At 35.5% G+C, this 13,310-nt stretch overlaps 1 protein-coding gene across 19 annotated transcripts in view; it reads right to left on the bottom strand.

Moving 5' to 3' along the window:
* ANKS1B (ankyrin repeat and sterile alpha motif domain containing 1B) overlaps positions 1-13,310 on the bottom strand; it is a 1,162,364-nt gene that overhangs the window by 943,640 nt on the left and 205,414 nt on the right. For all 19 annotated transcript variants that reach the window (XM_060307139.1, XM_060307138.1, XM_060307130.1 and 16 more), the window contains 2 exons: positions 9,743-9,856; positions 8,610-8,776 (listed from right to left, as the gene is read on the bottom strand). In XM_060307139.1, the coding sequence (XP_060163122.1) occupies positions 8,610-8,776; positions 9,743-9,856 (281 nt within the window). The remainder of the gene's footprint in view (positions 1-8,609; positions 8,777-9,742; positions 9,857-13,310) is intronic.

Here is a 13,310-nt window from a genome sequence, read left to right as displayed (position 1 = left end):
CTTTTTTTTTTTAGTAATGAGTAAACAAAGGCTTGAAAAGATCAAACATCTTCCAAAGGTCACTCTGCTAGTAAGTGGCGGAACAAGAATGCAAACCCAGGTTTATGCTATTAACTGCTAGACTAAGTTACCTCCCTAAAAAATTGAAACTCCATGCTTGATGGAAAAACACTTGTCCTTGTACTCTGAAATTCACCTCCAAATAATTAAACATGTTTTTCGATGATGATGGTTTATTTACAAGAAGATGTGCATTTACATGCAGTGTCTGCCTTCTTATGTATTTATTCATTCAATGAACTTTCACTGAGAGACCACTACATTCAAGGCATTGTGCTAGGCAGGATGTGATTACAGAGGTCAATCAAATACAGATCATGCCATCAAGGAGTCTATAAGAAGTAATATTTAAAAATGCATAAACTTACAAGACAAAATAGAACAGAGATGTGACATGAAAGATAAAAGCAATTGTGTCTGAAATTCAGAAGAGTGTCTCTTTTATCCTAGTAGCCATTTATCTAAAGGATCTTCTTAGATTCACTAAAGGTACAAATTTTCTTCCTAGGGGAAAAATAGAGACAAAAATCTTACCATTCTGATTCTGGATTTTTCCTTGCGTGTACATTTAGTACATATATATGGTTAATGGTATCAGTTTCAAAATACAAATATAGGTCAACAGAATCTATGCATTCCCTAAATCCTGGAGAATCTGTTAGGACAAACCAAACCTGGGCTTAATACACAGCAGCCTTGAGTCATCACTTCCAAAAAATTTGTTCAACTATGTAAGACATGAATTATTAAAGTTACAAATACCCTTCTGAATATTATATTCCCAATAAAATAATAGTTACCACTGCTTAAGATTTAGCTCCACTATTTAAAAAATTCATATATGCTAAAGAATCACTTACAATCTTGTAAGAAGAACACTCTATATAGAAAATTCATTTCCCAAAGTACTCTGATTCTGACAGGAACTGGATGAGATAGCCACTAAAGTCTCTCACAATTCTGAAATTTCTGCATTCCTGATATTAAGCTCTAGAATTGTGTTAAAATATGTTTGAAAGTTAACTTTGTATCAAAAACACCATTTGAATTTTAGGCAGCCTAATTTGAGTCTATTTTAAGACTTGAAAATTTTGGCACCAAATTAACTATATTTTCCTATAGACACCCCTCCCCACCCTGAGAGTGCTCTCATGCAATTTATAGAAGCTTGGCATAAAAACTGAGAAGTTGAACCTGAAATCTTAAAATGCTAAATATCTCATACTTCAGAAAGCTTAAACATAATTAAGGATTCTACATTGGACCGAAAGTGAAATAACATAAAAGAGATAAGCGAGAAGAGTTAAATAGCTCAAAACCTGCCAACAGGGCTTCCCTGGTGGCGCAGTGGTTGAGAGTCCGCCTGCCAATGCAGGGCACACGGGTTCGTGCCCTGGTCCGGGAAGATCCCACATGCCGCAGAGCGGCTGGGCCCATGAGCCATGGCCGCTGAGCCTGCGCGTCCGGAGCCTGTGCTCTGCAACGGGAGAGGCCACAACAGTGAGAGGCCCGCGTACCGCAAAAAAAAAAAAACCGGAAAGAAAGAAAAACCTGCCAACACAACCCCTTTCAAACAATAACCTTTAGATGCTGCTTGTGTCTAGGTTTCCCCTCAGAAGAAAAATTACATAATGCATTTCATCCCTGATGCTTCTTATTTATTTCTTAGAAGCACAGGCTGATGAGGCAATAATGCCTTTTTAATTTTATATCTTAAAACAATGTTTTCCTGAAACCTAAATTCTGAAATTTGCTCTAATGATCTTATGTTATCATCAAATTTCTCTAAGGCATCGTGTGTTCACATTTAAGAGTTGTGTACATTGTTTACAGACATGGAGGGAAAGCTGCAAATATGACTTGGAAAAACAAATGAAGAAAATAGAAAATTTTTTTCAGATAATTTTATATTCTTTCAAAAACCTAAATTTCAGGGGTTGAAAAGAATGTGAAGATATTTATATTTCTTCAAAATTTACATTCTAGATTATATAATGTCTTAATTCAACTTAGAAAATGATTCCATATGCATATTACAAAAGAAATAAAAACAGACTGACTTTTGAATTAAAATTTATGCAAAATAAAATGTAATTTTAACTTGAGATGCCCTTCACATTAAATGTAAAACCTTCCATCAAATAGATACAATCATGAGAAGAATTTAATTTCTAATTCACTTATTTTAGTAAAATTATTCAAACTACCACCTTAAGGCTAATATTTTAATAAAACCCAAACCTCCAATACAAAAATAAAAGTTCTTACATAAGACGGCTGATTTTGTATTTTAAATTACTGAATTAGAGCGCCCTCTATCGGAAGAAAAAAGCAATAAAAGCTAAACTGATGAATAGTTAAAATACCCACAAAATTCAAGCCAAATAATTAATATGAAAAATACAGTTATTAATAACATAAATGCTACAAAACATATTTTCCTTACATTTTGATTTCTTTTAAATTTTGGAATTATTTTTCATATTACAATGAAGAAGTTGAATGTTTCATATAATCTAAAATTAAAGTTTAAATGAACCCAAGTGCCCATCCTCAGCCAAAAATGTGAATAATAAACAAACCTGTTTTCCACATTTGATATTGCATTAAAATATAGAAATAATTGTAATTTAGGACTGTGGCTGGACTATACTTTGAATTTTCCTGAATGATAAACTAAAAAGCTCCCTAATTCAAGAGAGCTCTTACACTGGACAGTATGGGAATTAGGCTGGGCACCAGAAGATCTATCAAATTTATTTAGATCTAAAATTCTATAATCCTGTGGTGTTATCAAGACCTCAGTTCAGATGCATCATCTGAGGCCTGAATTACCTCAGTAAGGTCCCAGCAGATTTTTGGTCCTCTAGGCCAATAATGTGCATGTTAGAATAAGCTTTTTAAAAGAACAATGCTCAAAGAATCAACACTGTGAAAATGACTATACAACCCAAATCAATCTACAGATTCAATGCAATCCCTATCAAACTGCCAGTGGCATTTTTCACAGAACTAGAACAAAAAATTGCGTAATTTGTATGGAAACACAAAAGACCCCAAATAGCGAAGGCAATCTTGAGAAAGAAAAAGGGAGCTGCAGGAATCAGGCTCCCGGACTTCAGACTATACTACAAAGCTACAGTAATCAAGACAGTATGGTACAGTACTGGCACAAAAACAGAAATATAGATGAATGGAACAGGAGAGAAAGCCCAGAGATAAACCCATGCACATATGGTCACCTTATCTTTGATAAAGGAGGCAAGAGTATACAATGGAGAAAAGACATCCTCTTCAATAAGTAGTGCTGGGAAAACTGGACAGCTACATGTAAAAGAATGAAATTAGAACACTCCCTGGGCTTCCCTGTTGGCACAGTGTTTGAGAGTCCGCCTGCTGACTCACAACAGTGAGAGGCCCACGTACCGCAAAAAAAAAAAAAAAAAGAACACTCCCTAACACCGTATACAAAAATAAACTCAAAATGGATTAAAGACCTAAATGTAAGGCCAGACACTATAAAACTCTTAGAGGAAAACATAGGTAGAATGGACATATATACACTACCAAACGTAAAATAGATAGCTAGTGGGAAGCAGCCACATAGCACAGGGAGATCAGCTCGGTGCTTTGTGACCACCTAGAGGGGTGGGATAGGGAGGGTGGGAGGGAGGGAAATGCAAGAGGGAAGAGGTATGGGGACATATGTATACGTATAATTGATTCACTTTGTTATAAAGCAGAAACTAACACACCATTATAAAGTAATTATACTCCAATAAAGATGTTAAAAAAGAAACAAAAAAAAAACAAAAAAAACATAGGCAGAACACTCTATGACATAAATCACAGCAAGATCCTTTTTGACCCACCTCCTAGAGAAATGGAAATAAAAACAAAAATAAACACATGGGACCTAATGAAACTTAAAAGCTTTTGCACAGCAAAGGAAACCATAAACAAGACCAAAAGACAACCCTCAGAATGGGAGAAAATATTTGCAAATGAAGCAACTGACACAGGATTAATCTCCAAAATATACGAGCAGCTCATACAGCTCAGTATCAAAAAAACAAACAACCCAATCCAAAAATGGGCAGAAGACCTAAATAGACATTTCTCCAAAGACGATATACAGATTGCCAACAAACACATGAAAGGATGCTCAACATCACTAATCATTAGAGAAATGCAAATCAAAACTACAATGATGTATCACCTCACACCAGTCAGAATGGCCATCATCAAAAAATCTACAAATAATAAATGCTGGAGAGGGTGTGAAGAAAAGGGAACCCTCTGGCACTATTGGTAGGAATGTAAATTGATACAGCCACTATGGAGAATAGTATGGAGGTTCCTTAAAAAACTAAAAATAGAACTATCATATGACCCAGCAATCCCACTACTGGGCATATACCTTGAAAAAACCATAATTCAGAGTCATGTACCACAATATTCACTGCAGCACTATTTACAATAGCCAGGACATGGAAGCAACCTAAGTGTCCATCAACAGATGAATGGATAAAGATGTGGCACATATATACAATGGAATATTACTCAGCCATAAAAAGAAATGAAATTCAGTTATTTGTAGTGAGGTGGATGGACCTAGAGTCTGTCATACAGAGTGAAGTAAGTCAAAAAGAGAAAAACAAATACTGTATGCTAACACATATATATGGAATCTAAAAAAAAAAAAAAAAAGGGTTCTGAAGAACCTAGGGGTAGGACAGGAATAAAGACACAGATGTAGGGAATGGACTTGAGGACATGGGGAGGGGGAAGGGTAAGCTGGGATGAAGTGAGAGAATGGCATGGACATATATACACTATCAAATGTAAAATAGATAGCTAGTGGGAAGCAGCCCCATAGCACAGGGAGATCAGCTTGGTGCTTTGTGACCACCTAGAGGAGTGGGATAGGGAGGGTGGGAGGGAGACGCAAGAGGGAGGGGATATGGGGATATATGTATACATATAGCTGATTCACTTTGTTATACAGCAGAAACTAACACAACAATGTAAAGCAATTATACTCCAATAAAGATGCTAAAAAAAAAGAACAATGCTCAGAGTCAGCCAAAACAATTCTGATTTAGTTGGTCTGCCATGATACCTCAGGGTGTCAGTATTTTCTGAAGTCTTCCCAGATAAGTCTAATGTATGACCATTGCTGAGAGTCACTGTTTGAATCCCTCCCCAGAACATCTGACATATAGTTACCACTTTTATCTTCTAAAAATGTCACCTTCATGAAAGAACTCCCATACTCAAAAGTTATTCCCCTCAGCATCAATATTAAACTTCTGACTAGCTCCCCAAATCTAATTATTTGTCCCTGTTCTCTAAGTAAATAGTTGAGTGGTAAGGGGTATGGCTCCAAGCCCCAGACTGCCTTTGTTCAGATCCTGGCCCTGGTACATACAGTGTAAACTTGGGAAAGTCATACAATTTCTCTGTGCCTCCGTTTTCTCATCTGTAAAATGGGAGGAATAATACTACCTATATCATAGGGTTAGTGTGAGGATTAAATCGGTTAATATAAATAAAGTGTTCCATCAGTGTTAAATATTATCGTTACTTATCCAGCTTTACTCCTCATTACATTTCAAAACAAATTCTTATGGTAAATCATCCTCATGTTAAATGCTAGGCCTCTCCTTTGTGCTTTTGCACATCCTATTTCTGCAGGCTAGAATCCTCTCCCATTCATTCATTCCAATACAAGTGCAAAGAATGTGTCCCCTTCCTCCATATCCCAGTTTAATTTCTCCCTACCACCATGAAGACTTCAATGAATACCTATAAATCACTAACCTCTCCCTTTAAAAAAACATTCCTTTGGCCACAGGGTAGTTTATTATAAGAAATGTAGCTGGGAAGTAATGACATTGGCTCTGAGTTTGAATCCTAGATCTGCCAATTGCCAGCTGAGTCATTTCCCAAATCTGTAACTCCATTGTTAGGATTACTGTGTGGATGAGGTGGCATAAGTCATATGAAGCATTAGAACAGCAAATAGCAAGCACCTAATAAATGTCAGCTCTTGTAATATATATTTGTTGTTTATATGTTAGTCTTGTCTGCACGCTGCAATTGAAGACTTCTTGGGGTAGAAAGTTTGAACTTCCTGAAGTCAGAAACCACATCTCATTATTGCTATTATAAATTCTATAGCTCACAACGTGGTAATGACCATCTATATCAGGTGATCTGTAAGTACTCAATTAAATTTTTTGCATAATTTGAGAGTATAATTCATTTTAAAAACTTGGAAAAACACTTTTGATAAATGGAAACAGATATTCAACAAAACAAGAATGACCCAAATAAAACACAGGCTGTAGAGAAGATTCTAAGAAATTGCATTACTTTTAAACATTCAATAACAAGTTTCTATCGGATTCAACTTCTGAAAGGCCACTTCCAATAAAGCCTTTTATGTGTCTAAAATCCTTTAGATTTTTCTCATTTCCTAAAAAATAAATACCAAAATTCTCACCCTGACATTCAAAATCATCCATGGCCTGACCTTGACCTATCTTCTAATCTTATCTCCCATTGTCCCCCTTTATAAACTTTATTATTCCAGATAAATAGAACTGCTTGCTCTTACTCATATGTACCCTGTGCTTTTCTGCCTCACGTAACCTTTAATATTTTGTATGACAATATTTTCAAAGAACTCAATATAAAGTTTGTCACAGGAACAAACAGTGATTGCTTGTATGGAAGTACAAACTTTAATTTTGAACTTAACTTCAACTTATGAGCATTCATTTCTCCCTTACTACTATCACAATAACAGTCTTTGACTTACAGAAAAACTTGGCCATCATTTCCCCAAATTATGTCACCCTCTAAATGCCAAAAGCCCCTGCCATCCCCACCCAAAAGCTATAAGTTTGAATTACGTTCTCCAAGCAGATCATGTAGAGCCCAAAGTGCACAAGATACCAATTGAATAAAAGAAAAAAAATTAGATCTTCTATTTTACACTTATTCTTTATATTCTTCACTTGAATTTCTCTTGTAGTATATGCCCCATAATTTATAGCATATATTCATAGAATACATGTGTGTATATATGTATATATATATATATATATACACACACATATAAAATTATAAATACATTTGGGATGTTTGCTCAAAATTTGTTTACTACTGGTACCTACAACAAGAAAAGTTTAGAAACCACTGGTCTAGAAAATTAGGGCTTTCAGAAAATCTGTGGGTTAAGAAGTAGAGGGTCCGAAGCAGCCACTTAGTGGACCTGAACACCATGTACTGTTTATGTAGGATAAATATGTTTTAATTTCTAACCAACTTTCAAGAAAATGTTGAAATGTAACTGGTTTGTAATTGGAGTTAACAAAGACCTGTTTTAGATTTATTTAAAACAAGGAGTTTTGTCCTAACATTAAAATTACTACAGTAAATATTTCATCAATATAAAAATTTCATTTGGTAAAACCTACAAGTATTTACTTCAGTATATATATAATTAATCATAATAATTCAAAAGAGCTTTTATTGGCGCCAATAATGTGATGTTTTCAAAAGACAGGGTGACAAAGGATAAAAAGAAAAAACAGGCCTAGAAGGTAAGACTGGCCATGGACCTAGACAAGCAAATACTACCCTGGGAAACTGTCACTGCTCACATTAAGTAACTAAATGAAGTAAATGTTCTCATAACAGTCACTATACTTAGCAACTGTTTTTTTAGCTTTCATAAATAAAATGACATACTTAACGCAATCCACTCTATTATGGGCTTTTGAAGAAAGTGTAATATTTCTATAACAAACTAAGTTCTAAAAGTGAGAAAAGGTTTCATATCATAATAATGCATTTCCTTTAATACCAATGCATCCTATAAATCCTTCCTCTATAGGATAAAAGACAGGTACACAAATCTTGACTTTAATCTGATTGATTCTCTACAATTTTTCTTGCTATCGTGTTAACATAAAAATCCAAATAAGCAAGCATCTCTAACACATGATTTAAATTCTGAGCTTATAGGTTGCATGCAAATCCATTTGGATTTGCATAAGATTATAGAAATATGCAGGTCAAACTTTCCACAACATCTCTCACCTATTATGACTTACGGAGTGGCTGGGGAAGTATATACGCATGGCTCAGCTTTGTCTTTCTTCTTCAAGATGGGGTTAGACTCAGATCATAGAGAAAACAGGGAAAAGAGACAAAAGGAAGGTTTTCTTTTTTTCTTTGGAAACCAATATCATTATGCCCAATAAAACTAAAAGAACATAAAGAAACTACGAATTCATGTGTTAAGAGGGTCTAACAGTGAGATCATCACAATCCATAAGCGATTTAGCAAAGCATTTCTTCCCTACACAGGCAGTGAGAATGAAACACCAATGAATATCAGGGCAAGAGCAACAGGAAGCTTGACATTTGACACTGGCTAAATCTGAAGATAGGATAACACATAAATCCTATGCCTCTCAGGTACACAACAAACTGGCAAAGACAGACGCATTGTCTTCTTTCCCCCCCTTACTTACTACACTCTGGCTTCCATTTTTCCCAAGTTCTTCCTCTGAAATCTTGCTCAAATTATCTAAGTAGTGGTCTGATATTGTGTGGCACAAATCTTCAAAAGAATAATCCTTTTCTTGACAGAGCTTTATTTCATCCAAGAGTTTTGATAATTCACCAGTCACAGTTTCACCTGTAAGAAAACAGTAAATTTTTCAAAAGTTTCAAGAAAGAATACTGCTAAAACTTGATGTTAAACAATAAAAATATAACTAGTATGGTGCTAGAACTCAAAATATGGCAAACAAGATTAAGTTGTCAGAAAATTTATTTTGCTGAAAGCAAGGTACTAAATCATAATTAGTACAATAATGTTAAAAGACAAAGAGAAATTCCAGTTTTGCCTATTTTTATTCTTTCTCAAAATGGAAATAAGTATTGAAGGTTTACATATATGTAGTACATAAAAGCATCTGGAATTACAATTCCTAAGGCTTCATTTACTACAGCATTTAATCTTCAGTAGTCTTTTATGGGCATTATACTTCACTGACAGAATTCATTCAACAATTCATTAACAAATTTGAAATGGTGCTGGGAGCCTACTTCCTAGGTTCAATAAAAAGAAACAGAACATATTTAAACAAATAATTATGTAAGTAATTAATAAATTATGATATAAAGGGACAACAGAAGGAACAGATATATAATCTGCATCAACTGTCAACATGACTATTTTGTAGGCTGCATGCAAATATTCATTTTTTTCTAATTATTCTCAGAAAGGAACTTCACCCCAATAATTCATTCTGAAAAAAACCTAGCAGTTACAATCCATATATAAATATTTTTATTCTACATTAAAAACATACCTTAGGAAAAATAAGTCAACTGTGAAATACCCACTCCATGTAAACTTCATGACAGCAGGGACTGCTGTCCCTTTGATCACCACTGTATCTCAGGACCAAGAATACTGCCTGACAAATAGCAGGAGCTCAATAAATGTTGACCGAATAAATGGATAAAATATAGAGTATAACTTATTAGACCTGACATTTTCACAAGTATGAGCCTTTTTGTACATATAGGACAAACATAACAGTTTAGTACATAGCAGACTAGTATCATTTCAAGGGTTTTACAATTAGCTACTCACTTTTGGTCTTCTGGGAAGGAGACTCAACAGGAGATGAAATATGTGTTTCTTGGGTTGTATCTTCCTGTATGTGTGCTTCAAGGACTGTTGATCTTCCCACGCCGTCTAAATATTCTGTGTATATAAGTTTTTGAAATTACATACTTGAATTCATTTATTTAAAAAACTTTAACTTTGTTTTACTTTTTTTTTTTTTTTTTTTTTGCGGTACGCAGGTCTCTCACTGTTGTGGTCTCTCCTGTTGTGGAGCACAGGCTCTGGACGCGCAGGCTCAGAGGCCATGGCTCATGGGCCCAGCTACTCTGCGGTATGTGGGATCTTCCCGGACCGAGGCACAAACCTGTGTCCCCTGCATCGGCAGACGGACTCTCAACCACTGCGCCACCAGGGAAGCCCTACTTTTACTTTTGATGGTCAGTTTTTCATTTATTTCTTTATATCCTAAGTTTTTAAAGAACTTCAAAAAATCAAACAAACTGAAAGAACTTCATGATGAGCTATTAATTCAAAGCTTTTTAATTAAAACAGAAAAGATATTTTAGAAGAGACTCATGAATACTTTTTCTGAAACTAAATTTTTGTCACAACCTTTCCTTAACATCCTCAGTTTCCGTAAATATATCCTACCTGAAGGTTGAAAACTCTCTGAATGATGCTTTGAATAGACTTCATCTCTAAACAGGGATATCAAATTCAGATGGATATAATGATCAGTCAGGTAACATACATGCATGAAGTGGGATAAGTTTAATTTATGATGGTGTTGTAATCTTGTAAGATAAGCACAATTGCGTATTGAACTTTAGTTCAACAAAGAAATAATGTTCTTCCCCATTCTTTTTTTATTGACATTTATTTTATTTTTTTAATTTTATTTCATTTCATTTTATTTGGCTGTGCCGCGTGGCATTCAGGCTCCTAGTTCTGTGACCAGGGATCAAACCCAGGCCCTGGCAGTGAGAGTGCAGAGTCCCAACAACTGGACAGCCAGGGAATTCCCTATTATTGACATTTTACCTTTTTTTTTTTTTTTTTTGTCCCACACTCAGCCTGTCTCTCATTTTTCCAATTCTGATGAGGATATAATAATAATAAAACTTAAATATTGCTTACTATGCACCCAGCAGTGTTCTAAGTATTTAATATAAATTAACTCATTTAATCTTCACAAAACTATGACACAGGCACTAGTACTATCTCAGTTTTAAAGGTGACAACTAAAGGGGGAGGATTATTAACTTGGCCACGTTCATTCAGCTAATAAGTGGCAAAGCCAGATAGATACAAGAAGCATCTCACTTTTCTCTTAATCATAAGAAAATAGCATCTGAATGCAGGGATAAATGTCGATTAACATTCAACCTCAATGTAACAAAAAAAAATGGAAAGCCTGCAGAGCCTGGTTAACCAGAGAGCAGATGCCCCATCTAAAGTTCGGCAATGAAGTAAAACGAAAGCCTGCATTTTTTTGAGAAACCCAAACTGGGGAGTTAGCTGAAATCCTAGATTTTTAAATGCTGAAAGCTAATTCAATTTTTACAGAAACACAGTGTGAGCCAAAAGTATGTGATCTAAACAAAACATATCTGCTACCCGCCAAAAGGCATTCAGCCCACAATGGATGGTTTGTTTACAGCCTCTGGCTAAGGGGTTAAATCAATACTCGCACTTCTTTATTCCGAAGGAACCCCTTCTTCTTGAAATTCACTTAAGAAACTTTGTGCTATCATGCCAACCACTTTTGTTTTCATACTATCCAAATAGTTTCTATCTAAGAGCAATTCTACTAGGCAAATTCTAATAGGAAAAGAAAGCAACTTATGGGGTTCTATACTGAAAATTTCTGACTCAGGCAGTAATGTTATCTACTATAAATTGTCTTTACTACAATAACAAACTTTTTCATAAGACTTAAAATGTACCAGTGATTTGGGACTTCCTTGGCAGTGCAGTGGTTAAGAATCTGGCAGCCAATGCAGGGGACACGGGTTTGAGCCCTGGTCCAGGAAGATCTCACATGCTGCGGAGCAACTAAGCCCATGTGCCACAACTACTGAGCCTGCACTCTAGAGCCCACGAGCCACAACTACTGAGCCCACGAGCCGCAACTACTGAAGCCCGAGCACCTAGAGCCCATGCTCCGCAACAAGAGAAGCCACCGCAATGAGAAGCCCACCACACAGCAACGAAGAGTAGCCCCCGCTCCCTGCAACTAGAGAAACCCTGCACACAGCAACGAAAACCCAATGCAGCCATAAATTAATTAGTTAATTAATTTAAAATAAATAATAAACTGTACCAGTGATTTGAAAAGCAGGAATGCAGAGAATATAATGTGTTCACGTTCTAAAATTTGACAATAATTTTAAAAATTCAAAGATGTCACAAATACTCCATCACAAATTGGCATACCTAATGAATCTTGACCATTTAAAAGAACAGACATTTACTCCTATATAATAACATTTTCATCTAAGTTGAACCAGTGCAATATGTTAGAAATGTCTGTAATTATGTCATGCCCCCTTTTTAGTGGACGACATTTATTTTGCTTCTCCTGAGAGACATATTATGCACAAGTCTCAGTTTTTTTAAAGTTCAGTTAGAGGCAAAAATCCAATATGAAATACAAAGTGCCTAGAAGGGAAAGACTTCTTTAAATACTGTATATATCACTCTTTTATTTTTCACTTTTCATTCAACTTGACTTTAATTTGAATTAATATGACGAGCCATACTTGTATCCGCCTCTGATTTATCTCTATATGCGCTTGACTTGCAATTAACTTCTTTATTGACAAGAAAATTGTAGGGGTTTGAACTTCCCTGAGAGGTTTCAGAAGTAAAGAAAGAAAAGAACATAATGACCTCCTGTAGTGCATCTATTCTTTTCCCCTCTTTGGGCTTTGTTGACTCCTGTATCTATTATGCATGTCTCCTGCTCAACATGGTTTTAATTCACCTATCTCCTTGCAGGACAAAGCTGCTCTTCAGCTTCTCAAATGATATCCATTGGCACCCATCCCACCTCCCTCTATTACATTCACAGCCAATCTGTAACAACTGTAGGGGATAATCCCCACTGAACAGTGCAGGAGCTAAGTGGAAAGGAAAGAACAAACAACTGGATTTTTAAGGGAACATGTTACATATCAGGTCTAATCACCAAGCAGAAACGGAAAGCACTTAAATTTAAATTTTTCATAAAATTTTTAGATCAAATGGGGAAGTATGTAATCCTGCAAATGAAAAAGTAGTACCTAGGTGGTTGTCAAACCTTCAATAGACCTAGTAATTGCAACTAACTACAAATGTACTTAAAATGACCTTTATCAAAACCAAAGGCTGGCAAGACTGAATTATCTTGTACTACTGGATTTGGTAGGAAATAATCTGTATTCTTTCAACTAAGTACAATTTTGTTGTTGTTAACCCAGCATTTACACACCAGTTCTACCACTTAGAATAGGACATATAAGTCTGAGCAAGTCACTTAGCCTCTTGGAGCTTCAGTTTCCCTCATGTGCAAAAAGAAGAATAACGATATCTGACTTATCTACCTCACAGT

The sequence above is a fragment of the Globicephala melas genome, chromosome 10, assembly GCF_963455315.2.
Source record: "Globicephala melas chromosome 10, mGloMel1.2, whole genome shotgun sequence".
NCBI classification, from domain to species: Eukaryota; Metazoa; Chordata; class Mammalia; order Artiodactyla; family Delphinidae; genus Globicephala; species Globicephala melas.
The sequence above is the reverse complement of the archived record's forward strand: the minus strand, read 5'-3'. Positions and strand labels throughout refer to the sequence as shown.